Below are 20,599 nucleotides of genomic sequence, written 5' to 3' on the forward strand. Positions count from 1 at the left end.
AGGCTACCTATTCGTTGTAAGCAGAAAGAACGTGTACATGTACTGCACCTGTCTTAGCCCAGCATAAAGGGTGTCAACTATTTGCTGGTTAATTTCTCACAGCAATGTCCTGACCAATCAGAATGAGCCTGCCTGATTTAAAACTTAAAGCCTATCAATCAGCATTAATGGGTATGTTTTTCAACACCTCTACCAATCCTAAGAATGTAAGATATGAGGAATAGGCTATTCAACCTTTCAAGCATTCCCTACCATTCAATAGGCAATGGCTGATCTGCCCGAGGCATCTACTCTCCTCTCATGCCATCGCTTCATTGTTCTCAAAGTCCTTGATATATTCAAACATCTAACTCCTCTTTAAAAGTTTCAGTGATTGAGCCTCCACAATAATCTGTGGTAGGGAATTTCCACACACTCACTACTGCCTGGGATAAAAAATATCTGTTATACCTCATTTTCCCCTTACCTGCTTAGTTGTCCTTCATTAGTCAACCCTTTCAGCTCAAGAATCAATCCAATGAATGACTTTTGAAGTGCCAGCTTTTTTAAAATATTAGACCCAAACAGTGTGTAGTACTCCAGGTGCTGCATCACTAACAGCATACACAGTTGTGACAAGATTTCCCTATTTTTAAAAACAGTGTTTGTTGACATTGACAACTGCGGGCAACTACGCATAGGCGCTCACTGGGGAAACACATTCACATCCAAGCACTGATGCAACACAGACCACAGCCACCACCAAATCTGTGCACATGCAATTCAAAGCAGCACATAGCACAAGTGTGCCTGTGTCAACAAACTGACCCATTTCTAAATTCCATCAACACAATAGCAAGAAAGGCCAGAATTCCACCTCCCATCTTAATTATTTGCTGCACCTGCATGCTAGCTGTGTCTCAACCAGATCCATCTGTGCTGCATTTTTGGAGTCTCTCTCCATTTAAGTAATAATATGCCTTCTCATTATTCCTATCCAAGTGCATGACCTCACACTTTCCTACATTTAACTCCATCTGCCAAGTTTTGCCCACTCATTCAAGCTGTCTATATCCCCTTGCAGATTTGTCATGACCTCATCACAACATGCTACGCCACTGATGTTTGTACTACCAGCAAACTTAGACATATTATATTTTGCCCTTGAGTCCAACATTTTGACCAAAATTTTTGCTGAGTGCCATGAGATAGCTGTTTAATTGTGTGGACATTGGCCTCCCCCTTAGTCGATTTTGTCAGCCACTTTAAACAATTTTCTTCCTACCTCTGTAATTGCCCTAAATTGAGGACAGTAGTTTGGGACCCACATTCCTTCCTCTCGAACTGAATAAGAAACCCTACCATGTTGCAACTGATCCTTAACTACAAGATTTCTCGTTAATTCTACCTGTTAAACATTAGTGGATCCAAAATAGCCTGTTTCCAGATTGTTCCACGTGCTTTAACTGCACTAAGAAAAAGGCCCTAATGCACTCAAATTGATCTGCCATGCTACCCCTGGCCAACTGATTTGTCCAGTCAATAGGCAGATTAAACCACCTATGACAATTTAGTGCCCTTGTCACATACCACCATTACTTCCTGATTTATACCAGTGAGGCCGCTCTTCAGGAGCCTACAGATGACTCCAACCCAAGACTTCTTTCCGTTGTTATTCCTTATTTCTACCCAAACCGATTTCATATCATGATCTAATGGATCAATTTCACAACACACTACCATACTGATACCTTCCTTTAGTTAGAAAATTACCTCAAGTTCCTTTTCTTCTTTGCCTATTCTTCCAGAACATTAAATACTCTTGAATATTAAGTTTCTAGTTTCGATTGCCCTGCAACCATGTCTGAGCAATAGATATCAAGTCTCATTCATTTATTTCCACTTGTGCCACCAAATCTTCTATCAGCATCCATTTCTCAACCAATCAACACTCATATCTTTGACAGTACAAATATTTTTTCTCAAATTGGTATTCTTGCAAACAGTTCTCAAGAGCAAAACAACTACTCAGAAGCCAGTTCATGTCTTTATCTGTATATTATTTCGCCAGAGAACTGACACCACCACTTCAGACAAGCAACTTGTTTGGAATTAAATTCATCAAGTCGTAAAACATGCGCTTTTCTTGAATACTCTTCCACTGAATACAAATAGTTGCAAACATTTGGCATTCCAAAACTCAATACTGTGGCTGGAGAGCTGAGATGAGGAGATAGAAATGTCAATGACACAACAATGAGAAACCTGGATGGTGAAACTCCGACAATATTCAGCAAACAAAGCAAGTTAAGGCGAAGTGGGACAAAATTCGTCGAATTTACTTTTTTCTGACCAAAAATAAATAATAAAGAGGCTATGAATGTAATAAATTCACTCATATAAATGCACATGAATTCATTGGCTCAGATTTCACTTTCGCTTTCCATGCAAAAAAACTAGTTTCATTCTAAAATCACAATAATGGTTCTTTTTAATAGAAATTGAGGCTCCTTTACCTGATTTCACTCTCTCATATTCTGTTGGAGTGTGTGCATTACCTATATATGGGCTGAAAGGCTGGCTGCTAAAGAGGTTTTCGCACTGCAAACTGTAACAGAGCTTCTCCAGAAATCTCAATACAAATGAGACGCTATTTACTGATGGAAGCTTCACAGTATGCTTCTCTCCATCAAACGTGGCTACAAGAGGAAGAAGATGATAAGTGGAAAGTGCTTGTTGGACAAAGTGCAAAACACTTCAACAAATAGTACAACAGAAAATAAATTAATGATATGTGAACCTTAAAAACATCCATGCAGTTCTTTAAAATACCTAATATCCAATATATCAAAATTACAGAAGAATAGAATTGCAGGGGGTCATTCGGCCCAATGTTTCTGCACATTTTGACTGAGTGCCGAACTCCTGCCTTTACCCCATAAACGCTGCACATTATTTAAACAATCTTCGAATGTCCTCTTGAATGTCTCAATTGAATTTGCCTTCAATACACTTCCAGGCACTGCATTCCAAACTTGGGACTATTCATTTTGTATCAAAGCTTTTTCTCACCTTATTTGCTTGTCTTGCAAGACACTTTCAAACTGTGCCCTCTGATTCTCAATCTCTTGAGGAGCAGGAACAGTTTCTCCCTTTTTACTCTGTCTAGGTACTCCTGAAAAGGTTTCAAAAACCTGTCAGATTTTCCCTCAGCCTTCTACTCTTCAAGGAAAACAAAAGTTCGAATTTCTCCAATTTATCCCTGTAACTGAAATTTCTCATCTGTGGAATCATTCTCTCAAATCTCTTCAGCTCTCTCTTCCAATGCATTGGAAAACTTTTCCCCAAGTATGGCATCCAGAACTGTACACAATACTCAAAAGGTGAGATCCGTACAGTGCCCTGAACAGGTTCAGTGGAACATTGCTGATCTTGCGCACTCTGCCCTATTAATGAAGCTTAGAATACAGAACGTTTTATTAGTAGCTCTATCTGTCCTTCCAGCATTAATGGTTCATGCATATTTACATCCAGGTCTTTCTACTCCTGCACGGCTTTTAGAATAGAACCCTTTACTTTACACTCGCTTTCCGTGGTCTTTGTACCAAAGTTTATCACTTCATACTTGTTCACTTTGAACTTTATCTGTCATCAACCCACCCATTTCAACTTGTCAATGTCTCTTTCAACTTCTACACTTTCATCCTCACAGTTGACAAATTTTCTAAGTTTGTGTCATTTGCCATCTTTTAAATTTTCCCCTGCAAATCAAGATCTAGGTTAATTTATACAAGTCAAAGTCCTAATACCAAAACTGGCAGAATTTCACAACAAACTTTTCTCCATTCATTCACTATTACACTGCCAATTTTGTATCCATGTTGTTACTGTCCCTTTCTTCCAATTTGCATGTGTAGCATTGTACTGAATGTCTTTTGGATGTCCACCAATACCACAACAGCCTTGTCCTCCTCAACCCTCTGTTACCTTTCAAAGGGCACATTAGTTAGACACTATTTTCCCACAACAAATTTATGATTACTCTGCAGAATTACTGCACATTTTTCCAAGTGACTATTCATTCTATCCTGAATAATCGCTTTAGAAATTTCCTTTCAAAGATAAATTGATAGGCCCAGCAATTACAGTCAAATCTTTACAACAAATGATATGAGCAAGTTAATAAGCAGAACATGATGTAACATATAACACAAATTTGGATCAGAAAAAGGAAAAAAACAGAATTCCAGCAATTTTACATTGAATAAATGTCAATTTAAATTTGGACAGACTATCTGAAGTGCTTTTATCCCTTTGGAATGTCAGATAAAGGAAGTAAATAAAGCCTTCATCCTAAAGTATAGGACCATAAAATATAGGAGCAGAATTATCCACTTAGCCTATCAAGTGTGCTCTACCATTTTATCATGAATGATAGCTTCTCAACCTTATACTCCTGCCTTGTCCCCATAACCTTTGATATCCTTACTAATCAAGAACGTACCTATTCCCATCTTAAATACAATGACTTGGCCTCCACAACCCTCTGTGGCAACGAGATACCCAGATTCACCACCTTCTGGCTGAAGAAATTTCTCGTCACCTCAGTTCTGAAGAGTTGTTCCTTCACGGAGACTGTGCCCTCGGATCCAGTCTCTCCTACTAGTGGAAACATCTCCACGTCCACTCTGTTCAGGCTTCTCAGTACTCTAAGTTTCAATTATACCCGGTCCCCGCCCCCTCCAAACCGCTCATCCTCAACTCTACTGAATGCAGGCCCAGAGTCCTCAACCGCAACTGGTGACAAACCTTTCATTCCCAGATCATGCTTCTGGACCCCCTCCAACACCAGCACATCCTTCCTTAGATAGGGGGCCCAAAATTGCTCACAATATTTCAAATAGGGTCTGACAAGAGCCATATACAGCCTCAGCAGTACATCCCCGCTTTTGCATTCTAGCTCTTGAAATTAATTCTTGAAATGAATGCCAACATTGCATTTGCCTTCCTAACTGTCAAATGATCCTGCATGTTAACCTTGAGAATCGTAAACTAGCACCGAGTCCCTTTGTGCTTCGGATTTCTGAAGCCTTTCCCCAATTACAAAATAGTCTATGCCTCCAACCTTCTTAGCAAAGTGCATAACCTCACGTTTTCCCACACTGTATTTCATTTGCCACTTCTTTGCCCACTCTCCTGGCCTGCCCAAGTCCTTTGCAGCTTCCTTGCCTACACAACACCACTTGTTCTTATACCTATCTGCAAACATAGCAACAATGCCCTTAATTCCTTTGTCCAGATTGTTACTGCATAATATGAATAGTCGTAAACCCAACACCGACCCCTGCGGAATTCCAAGTCACCAACTACCATTCTGAAAAAGACCACTTTATTTCTACTCTGTGCTTTCCGTCAGTAAGCCAATCCTCTATCCATGTCAGTATACTGCCCGTAACCCCTGGGCTCTTATTATACTTAGCAGCAACCTGGGCAGCATCTTGTCAAAGGCCTTCTGGAAATCCAAATAGATCACATCCCTGGCTCTCCTTTGTCTAACTTGCTTCTCAAAGAACACTACCATTTGTCAGGCATGACCTCCCATCGAAGCCGTGCAGACTATTTTACAGTGCACTTCCAGGTACTCTGCATTCTCATCCTTAATGACCTACTCAAATCTTACTAACAACTGAAATCAGGGTAACCACTTATAATTTCCTACCTTCTGCCTGTCTCCCTTCTTTCGTAAACAGGGGTGTTCCATTCGCCATTTGCCAGTCCTCTGGGACCCTCCCTGACTCCAATGATCCCTGAAAGATGACCACCAATGCCTCCACAATCTCCTTTAGAACACTGGGCATAGTCCATTTGGTCCAGGTGAAAGCACCTTCAAACCTTTCAACTTCCCCAACTCCTTCTCCTTCATGATGGCCACTACACTCAAAGTAGCAGATATTCTCCTGGTATTTTCTACCATGAAGAGTGGTGCAAAGTAACTATTCAGTTCCTCTGCCATTCCTTTGTTTCCCATTACTAATTCTCCAGCCTCATTTTCCAGCAGTCCAATTTCCACTTTGGCCCCTCTTATATCTCAAAACTCCTGCAATCTTCTTTTATATTACTAGTTATATTGCCCTCATATTTCATATTTCATCTTGCCTCTCCCTCCTCCCCATTGCTTTTTCAGTTGTCCTTTGCCAGTTTTTAAAGGATTCCCAATCCTCTCACTTCCTACTAATTTTCACCACATCGTATGCTTTTTGCTTTGCTTTTATGGTATCCCTGATTTCATTTATCAGCCATGGTTGGCTCGCCCTCCCTCAGTAAATTTCTTCTTTCTTCAGATGAACTTCTGTGCTTCCCTAATAATTCCCAGAAGCTCATGCCATTGCTGCTCCACTGTCTGCCCTGCTAGGCTCCCCGTCCAATCAACTCTGGCCAGCTCCCCCCTCAGGTCTTTCTAGTTACCTTTACTCAATTGTAATATCATTACATCTGATTCCAGCTTCTCCCTCTCAAACTGCAGACTGGATGCTATCATATTGTGGTCTCTGCCCCCAGGGGTTCCTTCCCCTTCTTGAAGAAGTCTGCTTCATTACACATCAAATCCAGAAGTGCCTGTTCCATGGGGTCTACCACAAGCTGCTCCAACAAAAAAAAAACCATCTCATTGACATTCCACAAATTCCTTTTCTCGGGATCTGCTACCAGCTTGATACTCCCAGTACAGCTGCATACTCAAGTCTCCCATGATTACTATCATGTTGCCTTTCTAACACTTCTTCTGTCTCCTGATTTATTTTCTGCTCCACATCCTGACTACTTCTAGGAGGCCTGTACACAACTCAGATTAGGGCCTTTTCTCCTTTGCCATTCCTCAACCCAATCCACATAGATTCTATGCCTTCCAATCCTACATGGCTTCTCGCTATCGATTTAATTTAATTTCTTACTAACAAGACAACCCCATCTAACTGCCTGCCCTTTTGAAAGGACATGTAGCCTTGGATTGTTAGTTGCCAGCCCTGAACACCTTGTCTCTATGGTGCCCACACAGCGCACCCACCAATTTTAATCTGCACTGCAAGCTCATTTACATTGTTTTATGTATTGAGTGTATTTAAACATAACACCCTCAGTCCTGTGTTGACTGCCCTCTTTCTCATAGTTGTCCCCTTTTTTGCTGTGCCTCGAGTTAGATTTCTGACCCTTTCCATACTCTGTCCTATTACTTCTGGAAACTTCAATAACCTCTCCTGAACCCTCTTTCCCCTTCACAAGTTATAAACCTCTGGTAATCTTGATTTACTCCATCAATTCATCTATTTTATTCTGAACACTTTCGTAAAATGTAACCTGACTAGGTTATATATGACAACTTGCACTTTCATAGTGTCTTTAACATTGCAACTTCTGAGCAACTTAAAAATTTGTAGGATGTTTTGGAAACTACACAACAGCATTGCAATAAAAGAAACATCCATTCGGTTAGATCAGTTACTATTTAATTCTTTTGCCCTTGCAAGTGGTCAAAGGCAGTAATTTCAACTGTGTGGCTAGCAATTGCAAATTAATAGCTTAGTTATACACAAATGGCTTGCGAATGAATATTTGTGGACAAAGTCACATAAGCTCTCTACAATGAAGCATGTATTCTTTCAATTTGTAGGTCAAAGTCATTATTATTTCAGGCAATTATCTTCCAATTCTTTTGATTTTTTTTATAATCAATTTTTATTCTTCTCCAAAAGACTTTGTATATCCCTCTTCTCCCATAGTAGTGTCTTCCCTACAAAGAACTTGATTTTTAAAAAAAAACTTCGCTTCTTTAATCTACTTCTCACCTTGGTTTTAAGAACCAGCCACATTTTCCAACATATTTAACCAACTTTAGCCCTCAGGTAGGCCGAAAATTAAAAAACCTGTTAAATTGTCAGATGTAAATTTAAAGTGGGATCTAGCATATTAGAAAGCAAATAGAGGAGGAAGGATTCCAAAGACAAGTTGTATCTATGAGGATAAAATTAGGAAATCAGGTATAGTTAAAGACAAGATGGTGTTCCAGTGGGTAAAGATGTAGTTTATATGTATCACAAAGTCATGCAAGACTCTCACACAGCACCATTGCTTCTGAAGAATGAGAAGTTTAAAATAACAAAGCAAATAAGTTTAGAATTAGTTGACATAGATAGATGCAGATCTATAAATTTAAATGCAACAAACTGTTTGAAAATCATCACATTTGTCACATCAGAAACTATCTTAGTTTTGCTTTAAGTGAAAAACATTTGGTGTGCATTGAAATCATGACAGCATAAATATATTTCCTTATTTATTGTTTCAAAAAACTGTCATTCATGATAAATACATTGATCATACAGTTTTAAAATTTCAACTACTGAACCTTCCAGTTGGAAAAAACTGATAGACTCACTGTTGGCAACAGACTAATTTGAGTAAAATTATGGGTAATTCATTGAGCCTTAGTTCTAACATTTGGGTTAGGCTTTGCTAACATGCATTTTGAATCATTATTCATATAAAACAATTCAAATTTTGCCAATGACTGTCAACTGGAATCTAATTTAATCATAGAAACCCTAGACTGCGGAAAGAGGCCATTCGACCCATTGTGTCTGCATCAACCCTCTGAACAGCATTCCATCCAGTCTCGGACCTCACGCTATCCCTGCATTTAACATAGACAATCATCCTAACCTGCATATCTTTGGACTGTGGAAGGAAACCAAAACAGATCAGGGGAGAACTTGCATACCCAACATAGTCTCCAAGGCTGGAATTGAACTTGGGTCCCTGGGGCTGTGAGGCAACAGCGCCAACCACTGAGCCACTTTGCTCCCCAAAATAATAATACACAGAAGTATAATCAGTATATAACAGTAAAAGTACAGAATTTAATCTAAAATTTCCTTCACAGTTCTTAACATTTAGTCACTCTCAAAGATCTACTTCTGACTGTCTGTCATGTACCTACTAAGCCCACACTGATGGTCTACACTTGTTATTTGTTGTCTAGCTATCCAAGCTAAAAATCACAATTTTGTAATTCACAATCAACTTATTTAACTTCCACCTTAGCAATACTGGAGAACAGATACAAGGTACAGTACATTGTACTGTTACTTTCAGCAGAATAAAGTATATAAAATACTGCCATAAAATAACTTTACTCCAACTGCATTTCAAAGTGCAGTGGTCAGAATATCAATCAAGGCCTTGAAAACACAATTAGATAATTAACTGAAAACATACCACTTACCAAGCTACAGAGGAAAGGCAGAAAAACAGGAGAAGGAGAACTGCTCGTACAGAGAGATGGTATAGGCAATATGGGCCAAATAGCCACACCCTGTGCTATAAACATTCTACAAATCTACATGAAATGCATCCAATTGGCCAAAACACACTTTGAACTCATGACAGGCACAATATAAATTCATTTCTTTACTCAAATATTCAGTATAGATGAAATAAATCATATCTGAACAGACTGAATAAAACATCTTTCTTTACCAACATTTCTAATTAAATTTAAAAAAATACAGCAAGTTTTTACCCCACCTGTTATTGCCTCTCCACCATGATGGCCAGACTTAAGAAAGGAGAAGACTGTTTTAGCCTGGTAGGCACAATCAACACAACCCTGTACAGCCTGTTGAAGCACTGTCGGTACAGGACCAGGTCCAAAATGATCTGGAAGCTGTTGAATGTTTTTTTTATTCAAATGTGGTCCACAGTTTCCATGCTTGTTAACGTACACACAAACTGTAATAAAAGAGCTTATATTAAACATTAATACTTCAGCTTGATCTAGTCAATGAATTTATTAACTAGTAACCAACACTAAATAATAGCTCCTAGCCTAATTTTTTATCCTTTAAATGAATCACTTGGGTAACTTCCGTGCTTACCACGTAGATTTTAATAGCCTTATGATCTTTTAAAGATGCTTTTGTAATCTTTTTACCAATTTGCTTGTCATGCCAAGACTAAATTCTAAAGTGCATGGTTAACCTTGTCTGGAAGCATAACAATCACATCTTGGCATTTAGATGGATAAACCAACTGTAGTTGGTAAATATGTAAACTATGGTAAGAAAAAAAGTACGTAAACACACTTTGTACGACACCTCACCCAGAAGAGCAAATTACTTAGGATTGAGATTGATAAAATGTTGAAGTTTTAATGTTGAGAAGTGGATTATTAGTCTAACTCTACACATCAATGCCTTGGATAAACAAATGCAGGAACAATGCTTGTAAAATGTTTAGAATTTTTGTCCAAGAAAACTTCTTGAAAGGCTATGCAGAATTGTGACCTTCAGAATTTTTTGCAAGAGCTGCTAAGAACAGCATAGCCCTGTGAGGGTCTGTGAACTGAAATGTAAAGAAATTATGACAGCAGACTAAATCATGTGACAAAGGTTGGGATATGCCCTAAGAGGGTAGACCAAAGATTATCAGTCAACTCAACAGTTGGAGAGATGCTGCCACAGATATGCAGGAAATAAGCACTGAAGTCATGTTAAGATACAGCTGTGTACTGCTGCCCATGTTACATTTAACCAACACAAGTGAACGGTGATAACAACTGTCATTTAATTATTGTCTGCAACTGTGTGTGGTCCTTGTTTAGTCCAGCAAGTCTGAAATCTAACAGCAAGGTAAGGATGGCAAGTACCTAAACCAGAAATTGCTGGAAACACTCAGCCGATCTGGCAGCATCTGTGGAGAGAAAGCAGAGTTTTCAGGTCCAGTGACCCTTGTTCAGATCATTTTGTTTAAGAATGGCATTACTTTGGGATATAATGGTTTTTGACACTCAGCATCAACAATGCATTGTAGGTTCAAAAGATTGGGTGCTGTGCAGATAGATCCAGAGCAAAGCTCCCTACACAATGTTCTAACATGCTCCAGTCTCAAAACGGTCTCCTGAGAAGTGCAATTTTCCCTATTATCCATTATTTTGGTTTCTTAGAACAGAATGTCAATTTCACGTTGAATTAAGGAGAGCTCTTTGACATGGCAAATCGACTCATTAGGAGTGAGAAAGAAGCATTTCAAATGGGGTTCTTATGCCTAATATTAAGGAGAGAAGTCTTCCTACCCATCAGCTTGGCATAAATTCAAATCTGAGTTTCAAGTGGCACAATAGCATGCTAATTCACCACTGCATCAAATTCCTTAAATTGTAACCTTGAAAATGCAACTGAACAATTAATTTATTTACTTGGTTAAAAACTTAACCACCTTCATCAGTTTTAAATCACATCACTCCAGTACACTGCAACATGTAACAAGCTACAACAAACAGGATACAGAAGTTAGACTACTGCAAGGCTTAATGTCACTTTGACTGTAGGCAAAAATTCTATGCACAGAGCATTTTTTCAAAGTGGAGGAAGAATGATGAACTAATGTACTAATCTGTTTTTCACAGCAGTCAAAGTGAGCTGTTGGAAATCTGATCTGATTATGTACCAAATTTAAATTAAATTAATTAATACTTCAAAAATTGCAATTGTTATTCTGTGTACTTTGTGAATATCCAAACATTAAACTTTTAATAATGTAATACTTGGCATTCATCTGGCTCAAATATTTTCTTGGAAATCTCAAAATTATTATACATAAACTAAACTAAATTGAAACAATTTCCTAACTCTGGCTCCTTGGGTTTCAAGCAAGTTAATTTAATTTCAGTTGTTAAACATTAAGTTGTTAGACATCAAGTCATGTGTTATTATACACCATTGAACTTTATCAAGTCTTCATTTAGATCATAAATTTAATGTTAGTTCAAAAAAGTACATGTTTTTCATTTCACTTCATAATACGCATATCAAATTTTCGCAGAATACTTAATAAATTGTTTCTCTCAGGATATATGCCCTAATTTCAAATTGCAAGAGCAAAATTGATCAATAAAAAAATGTTCAGAATATGTTCATCATTCATGTACAAGGAATAAAGAACCGACTGCATATATCCACAACCATGCTATATCCTAACAGGCAATTTGCAGACAGCTTTTTTAAATTCACTATTGCTTATTAGTTTGAAATGACTAGTGACATTTACCTGTAGACATTACAGATGGAGTTGTATTGTGAATACTAGCAGCATCTTGATGCACTTGGGCACTGCTAATATCAGGTTCAGGGGTTGTTGTGGTAGGAGAGGGAGGATGTGGACTCTGTGTGCTTCTTGACTTCCTCTGAAACGTAAAAAAAGCTTGAAAATTTCTACCAACTGTGCATAAATTATTGCAATGTGATTTTTTTCGATTCTTCAATAACAGTCACTGACCCCAAAGTTTAACCATACATTTCATAGATCAGATCACAGAATCCCGACAGTGCGGAAACAAGCCATTCAGCCCAACAAGTCCACACCGCCCCTCTGAACAGCATCCCACCCAGACTCATTCCTCTACCCCTGCATTACCCTAAGTCTAACCCACCTAACCTAACATCCCTGGACATTATGGGCAATTTAGCATGGCCAATCCACCTACCCTGCACATCTTTGGACTGTGGGAGGAAAACGGAGCATCCGGAGAAAACCCATACAGACACAGGGAGAATGTATAAACTCCACAGAGACAGTTACACGAGGGTGGAACTGAAGCCGGGTCCCCTGGCACTGTGAAGCAGTGCCAACCCCTGAGCCACCCATGATATTTGAAAATGTGACAAGGTTGAGAAATTTCACTCTCCTTGTTTCATTTACAACAACTGTGCATCAAGTCATTACACTGATTTCAGTAGAAACTGAAGTCTCTTCCTACCACTACAGATTTTAAAAACAATTTCTTAAGTAATTTTGTTACATCACTGGTAAGTAAACTACTTACTTTTTGTTACCCAAGGAATGGCCCTGTATTTGTGTGCATGATGCTGCATTGCATTAAATATTTAATTTATACTGCCTGCTTTACTTTTGCCAGTATTTTACGTTCCACTCTTTGATGGGTTTGGAAGCTGGTACGGCATTTAATTAGACAGCACCCCATTTGAGTCAGCAGCACAAAAGCCAATGAATTGCCTTTCCATTCACTGCCAAGTTAGCCTATAGGTGGGAAATTAATGCCCAATTAAGGGTCTCTTCCCATCACTGCTGGAATTAACTTAGGAATGAGGAAGTGAGTTGGCCAGTCACCAACTGGGAAGCGCAACATGCAGATCTCTGTGGTCTCATTGGAGGAGTGCCTCATTTAAAATCACTTAGCGCCTGATCAAGATACCTGGTGTCAGGAAGGGATAACATACTGAGTGCCACCCACCCCTGCCCTAATTGCCAAACTTCCTTGACCCATACCCCACAAAGCCCTTCCACTAACACTTGTATCCTTGGCCTGCAGCAGCCAACAACCTTCTAGTGACACCTGAATAAAAGAGCGGCTGGCCTCCATGTGTATGACCACGGCCGCCCCGGTTCTAATCCTGTGAAAAGCCCGCCAGTAACTTAACTGTTTGGTGAGCTCATAATATAGTGGGATTTCCTAGGAGTAGATAGCACAGATTCCTCATTGCCTTCATAACATTTCACATCATTGTGTACAGAGAGGTACTGGAATCGGTCAGACAGAGAAGAGGAGGAAGATTAGACAGCATGAGTTAGAGCAATGGGTAGAAAAGAAATACATTCATAGAGGGAAATATGGAATGGGAAGAAGGTGGAAAACTCCATCAGCAGGGTACAAGAGTGAGCTCTTCTGTCTTGCAGAGATGAGCTACCTACTGTAGGTACATTTGGCTAATTGACAAGGAAAGCTGTCTTGCTTTTCTTATACATCGAAGTGGTATCATGCTTGGTTTATTTTGACTGTTTACCACCAGAAAGTTTTTAAAAGTCCTTTTCAAGGCTGTTTAATTGATGATAGGTTGAAAACAAATAAATTTTCTTACAGGTTCTCAGCATAAGTCAGTGCCACTTGTAACTAATTGTTTTCCATTTAAAAATGAAAGCCTACAGACAATATTTTAACACTAACCTTTTTGCTACATATCAGTTTTCATTTTGGAGTATTGTGGTGGTTTTTAGTAATAAGGATTCTGGTCTAACTAATGGGAAGTCCTTCATGCCTATTTAGTCACAGGGTCAGAGTCGTACAGTCATACAGCACTGAAACAGACCCTTCAGTCCAACCAGTCCATGCAGAACATAATCCTAAACAAAACTAGTCCCACCCGCCTACTCCTGGCCCATATCCATCCAAACCTTTTCCATTCATATATTCATCCAAATGTCTTTTTAAAATTGTTGCTGATAATGGCTGAACTCATGTGATGTCCTAGGTGGGCTGGGAGGTTTCACTATGATGAAAGCACCATTTAAAATACAACTCATCACCGTCAATGAGTCACCATATAACTATCATGTACAGCATCAATAGAACGTAGCAGCCACTCACTTTTTAAACCAAAACAGTTACTTCCAAATTAACAATATCCCATCACAGAAATATCAGTAGGATTAAATATACATTCACCTCTACGAAACAACAAAAACACCATTTGTTAAGAGAGAGATAATGGTTCAAGATTTGGTTCCTGTCAAAATACAAAATGAAACTCAACAGTAAATTTTGTCGATTACAATTCACAACATAAAATCCTTGAAAATGTATCAACGTGCAGAATACTAGATTTGGGAACATTTCAATTGTATAATTAAACCCGTTTGAACGAACCTTGACTCCTGGCTTCACTCCTCTTTTTACTGTTTTGGATGGATCAGAGATGGAATCAGATTGAAGTGGTGAATTGGATTGTGACGGTGTACTCTTTTTCAAAGTAGATTGTCCAGGTCGTTTGCCTCGTATGTTTTTATGACTTTTCTGATTTGTCACCTCATCAGATTTCTGTGGTGATTGCATTGTACGTTTAGGCAATCTGGAAGGAGCTGATGGAGTAGCAGGAATACTCTTTGGAATTGACACTAAGATTAAACAGAATATTTCAAAAAAATGCTTTATTAAATCCAACAACACTGATGTAAAATAAATATTTTCCTTCAAAACAAACCAAATCATCTATCATATCGCCTAGTAAGAGTATCTTTGTCTCTAAGTGCTCTTGTGGAAGTTCTAAGTTAAGGCTTCACTGACAACGTAAGCTCAACTACAGTACTCCCACCTCACTGTCAACAGTCATAGGTTCATACTACACTTCATGACTTGAGAACTACCTGGTGACAGGAATGTTGGGAGAGCTGCAACATTGGAGGTGTCATCTTACAAAAAAGAAACCTCAAACTAAGGTTCATCCTTTTCTCAGGTGGAAGTCAAAAACCGTAATGTAGGGGAGCAGTTCCAGCATCCTGGTCAAATTTTAGAAATATTCAAATACATTTATTAAAAAAATCATGAAGGTATCAAGTCAGGATGGAAATAACTTTTGCTCAATCTAGCTGAAATTAAATGTGTCTAATAATCGGCTGTCCAGTTTGCCAGTTAATCAAAGCTTAGACATCTGACTGCCACCTTAAACTGATATAAAAACAGAGTTAAAACTAGAATTGCCATCACATTTACTGTTTTGTAAAAACCTACTCAATCCTTTGTAGAGACTTCGAAACCAAAGAAGTGGCCAGACCCCAAAATGATGAGTTCCATGAGCAAAATAATTGTTGAAGGAAATAATATGCTTCAACAATAAACATATACAACTATTAAGAAAAAACACAACACTAAAAAAAGAGTTTTTGAAACGATCAATCATATACCGGACCTCATCCAACCATCATGACAAATAGATTGAACATTTACATATATTACCAGAGATTGGAAATATTTCCAATAAATTGAAGTTCTGACACAAGTTAGGAAGATCTCAACCTTGACCCTAATCATTATTTGAAAGGTTGTAGCCTTTCAAGTTTTGCCCAGTTATGCACTTGGTGGAAGAATAATAAGTTAATTTAGCAATGCAGATGACATGCAAAAAAAAAACTGATACCAATCCAGTATATGCTCAAACCTACAACAAATGTTTGGCTATTACCTTGGCAAGTCCTGTTTCCGTGCTGATCTGATAACCTGTAAATGTTGGGTATGACCTAAGATTCAGGTTTTGAATAGATTCTATACTAACTGTTATATTATACATCAATAACTTTTAGCATTTACCATGTGTAATTGCCGCTGTTATAACTAGAATACGGGATACATTTATCGACCTTGAAGTTCAGTGCTTATAGGCAATGCATTTGAGCCTGCAACTTTTAAAAAATCAAACGTCCATAACTGAGAAGTTATACTATAGGGATAGCAATCTGTGTATCAATTATCCAATAAAAAAAACAAGCAAGCTGGCATAAATTAGCTCAAGTCAATCCACTTTCTGTTCATTTGTGAATGGCTACACATTGGCAGGAAGAAAAAGAGCTGATTTTGCAGAATTGCTGCCGGGGTCAAGCCAGAAGCAGTAAGCCTGACCTCATGGGTAAGAGTCAAGACTTCCAATTTATTTGCACAGACTCCATGTGGAGGAGCACAGGGAACTCAAGCTGCTCAGGAATGGGAGAATTTTTAAGTTCTGCAACTCACCATGAAAGAAGTAAACAGTGATGTTACAAAAAAAACGAATAAACTAGTTTAAAAACTGTTGTAAACATGCAGAGAAAATATGAAGGTAAGCATACCCAAAATCAGTCAGACCATTAATGAAAAGACAAGATGCTGAAGTTACAAAGCTGGTTTTCTCCAAAGGAGACCGAATGTGACCATCTTGAACCTTTCTCATTCAAAGCTAAATATCAACTAAACAATGTAGCAGTGAAATGACTCTCACCACTTAAGATGCATTTTCTGGGATGCTCTCCAAACTGACAAAAATCAATCAGAAATTACACATTTGCTGCATTATCATGGGACAATCATGACAGATGTAAACTATGTACCAATTTACCTATTGCACAGTTCTTCCAAAGTCTGATATATGAACTTATTATACACACTTTCAGGAGAAAGGAATTATGTGACCATCAAGAGATACCCAAAACTGAAGGGAAGTTCCTGCTTTTTGTTGCAGTTACCAGTAAGTATGCCTCAACATCTTTGCACCATCTCACCGTCTTCTTCCATTCCTCCCTGTCTGCCTGTGCTTCCTCCGTCCCTCCTTGATCCCTCTCCCTCCTTTCCTCTGCACTTGCCACCTCTCTCCTCTTTTTCCAAATCCCCTCATCCTCCACCATCCTTCCCCACACCTCCAGCTTCAGTATCAGAAATAATTTGGAATATGATGATACATTATCACATAAAAGACAAAAAAGGTTATCATTGTTCCCATACGCAGTGACATACATTTTGAAAAATAATAATGTAAGGCACAGTATTCTTTCCTAATACACAAAAACAAATTTGCAATTTCCTATTCTATAGAGTCTTCTCAAGACCGAGTGGCATTTTTGCTAACCACAGTATTTCACAATTTATGTCACTCATCACTCAAGAAACAGTATGGGTATATACATCCTTGGGCATTTACGCCATGAAGTAAAGGAAAGAGCACAAAATAAGCCCAAGTGAAGAATCAGTCGTGGAAGTGACAGAGAAAGAAGATATTAATCCACAGTGCTAACTCCAGACATTTCACAATTATAAAGTTCTTTTTATTGACATCTTCAAGGTTTTGTGACACAGCATTGCCCGTTATTATGGCAGCAATAAGAAGATTTATTGTGCATTGAGTACCAAGGTGCCTGTGAAGGTCAGGTCTCATATTAGAGAATTTCTCTTATGGACTGCTGTATTATGGAATCTAATTAAGAGTCTTCTCAGTTTCTGAATGGACAGGCTGGAAGATAAGCTTGAAACAACTTTCATGGTATCTCTCACACTTCTCTGGTGTCTAATTATACACATTCTAACACAGAAACCTGCTCATCTTGCATGAATCCACAACAGCTACAGTAAAGCAGGAGAAGGAAGGCAAAGCAGGAGAAGAAATAAATGACGCAGCAAGACGGCTGTCCAAACTCAAAGCTCCAGACATTGCAGAGCCATTCTATGATCCTCCATTAAAAGGTACATGTCGATCTCCACCATGAAGTTCCCACTAAAAACATACCCTGCCACCAACCACTCTTTCTGCAAGGGTAATAAATGCAGAACAAAAGACATGATTACCAACAAAAGAGCACTCCTGTGTTCAGCTATCAACTTAGGTTTTGCACGCTTATCCATAAACGGGATTTAAACTCCCACTTTCCTATATACAGGAAGTATTGTTGATAGATGGCGAATGACACCTTGAACTCATGGTACTCCTCCATTCAGTTGAAGTTATTTTCAGGCAATCTTTTCCACAGGGAAAGTGATGCCTCTTGCACACGACATCGGTGAGCAGTAAATTGGTTGATGTAGTATGTATGATTGTGGTAATTAGAGCATCCAGGTATATAAATTAATACACTGGTGACCCTTACTGCTGTAAAAATAACTATTCCTATTGTTGAATTTATCTGTAGGTCATCATTGAAGAGGTGGCTTAGCAGTTTTGATTGTGAAATGTTTCTGAAAACAGGGTCCCTCGTCATAATTTGTGAACACAAGTCCTAGGATTAGGTTTAATGTCTACATATGGGATGCAACAGAGGCACAGTGGTTAGCACTGCTGCCTCACAGCCCCAGGGACCTGGGTTTCATTCCACCCTCAGTCCAAAAATGTGCAGGCCATGCTAAATTGCCCGCGGTGAACAGGGATGAGTACATTAGGTGGGTTACAGGGGGATGGGTCTGGGTAGGATGCTCTGAGGGTCGGTGTGGACTTGTTGAGCAGAAGGGCCTGTTTCCACACTGTAGGAATTCCATGATAATGTCTTTGGTATAGTTGCACCAATTTTTCTTAGACTATGTGCAGCACTACACAACTTTCAGTCACCAGTCATTTTCTTACACTTGTCTTAGCTGGCTTCAATCACGGTTTCAGGAGGCAATTTCCATTAGGGGACTCCAGTTATACATGACACCAATGGAGCAAAGGAGCCTCACTGGCTGAGATCAATACAGCGTGGAGCTGGAGGAACACAGGTCAGGCAGCATCAGAGGAGCAGTAGAGTCGACGCTTCGGGCCTAGACCCTTCATTCTAAGCCCGATGCATCAACTCTTCTGTTCCTCTGATGCTGCCTGACCTGCTGTGTTCCTCCAGCTCCACGCTGTATTGACTCTGATTCCAGCATCTGCCATTCTTGCTACCTGACTGGCTGAGATACCCAGTGCTTGCAACTGGTTTCAGCAAAAAGACGGTGTTACACTGCTCATTTTCATCATTTATCTATTTAGTAAAATGAACATGGCCCATATGAAATTTTTTTTTTTTTAAGAAGATTAATCGATCAAAAGTACACCAGTCTAAATTGTTGGAGGGTAGATTTGATAAAAGCATTTCAAAATCTTGAAGGGTCTGGACTGGCTAGATAGGGAGAAACTATTACCGCTTATAAAAGGATCAAGAACCAGATGGTGCAGCTTTAAAGTATTTTGCAAAAGAAGCAAACGTGAGGCAAGAATAAATGGTTATGCACAGTGAATGGTCCAGGTTGGAATGCACTGACTTCAAACGTGATGGTGACAGATTCATTTGAGGCCCTCGAGAGAACATTGGATTATTATTTAAACTGATACAATATGGGAGGGCTATGGGAAAAGACAAGAGTTTAACTTAAAATGCTCAGAAAGCCCGTGCGGGCCAAATGGTACCTTGTACACCCTAACAATTTCATGATTCTGTAGAAAAAAAATTTAGCTTAGGCATTGGCCTAACTTTGCACTATCACTAAGCAACCATCAGGTGGTTACGGTTGGTTGGCTCGCCGAGCTGGCTTGTTTGTGTGTCTCTTCTAACTTGGTCCGTTTAATGATGACAAAGGTGTCGTCTACGTAGCGTATCCATTGTTTAGGTTGGATTTGCGGAAGGGCAGTCCTTTCCAGTCTTTGCATCACTGCTTCTGCAACCCATGGGATCGCCTATCTCCGGACTCATAGCAGAAGCAATGATGCAAAGACGGGAAAGGACTGCCCTTCCGCAAATCCAACCTAAACTATAGATACGCTACGTAGACGACACCTTTGTCATCATTAAACGGACCAAATTAGAAGAGACACACAAACTCATAAACAACACCCTCACCGGATAAAATTCACCAGAGGAGGAGAAGAACAAACAACTCCCATTCCTGGACGTCATGGTAGAGCACAAGACAAATGGGGAACTGCAAACGAAAGTACACCGAAAAGCCACACACACAGACCAGGTATTGAACTTCAATAGTAACCATGCCAGCACACACAAACGAAGCTGCGTGCGAACACTATTTAAAAGGGCAACAACACACTGCAGCAACATGGAACTACGCCAAGAGGAGGAGGAATACCTCTTCCAAGTGTTCAAGGATAATGGATATCCAAAGAAACGGGTCAGGAGATGCTACAGGAACAGCATCAGAAAGATTCTACAGGCCCCGACACACTCATCACACTACCCTACATCAGGAACACTTCAGAACTCACCACAAGACTTGTATGACCACTGGGCATCAGAGTGGCACACAAGCCCACGTCAATCCTACGACAAGTGCTCACCCGAACTGAAGACC

The 20,599-nt window shown here is 39.3% G+C and overlaps 1 protein-coding gene across 6 annotated transcripts in view; it reads right to left on the bottom strand.

Moving 5' to 3' along the window:
* scml2 (Scm polycomb group protein like 2) overlaps positions 1-20,599 on the bottom strand; it is a 106,669-nt gene that overhangs the window by 16,116 nt on the left and 69,954 nt on the right. For 5 of the 6 annotated variants that reach the window (XM_020529888.2, XM_020529817.2, XM_048602702.1 and 2 more), the window contains 4 exons: positions 14,693-14,940; positions 12,079-12,214; positions 9,559-9,762; positions 2,496-2,678 (listed from right to left, as the gene is read on the bottom strand). In XM_020529888.2, coding sequence (XP_020385477.1) covers positions 2,496-2,678; positions 9,559-9,762; positions 12,079-12,214; positions 14,693-14,940 — 771 coding nt within the window. The remainder of the gene's footprint in view (positions 1-2,495; positions 2,679-9,558; positions 9,763-12,078; positions 12,215-14,692; positions 14,941-20,599) is intronic. The other variant, XM_048602704.1, reaches the window with a different exon arrangement.

Source organism: Rhincodon typus, chromosome 11 (genome assembly GCF_021869965.1).
Source record: "Rhincodon typus isolate 14 chromosome 11, sRhiTyp1.1, whole genome shotgun sequence".
NCBI classification, from domain to species: Eukaryota; Metazoa; Chordata; class Chondrichthyes; order Orectolobiformes; family Rhincodontidae; genus Rhincodon; species Rhincodon typus.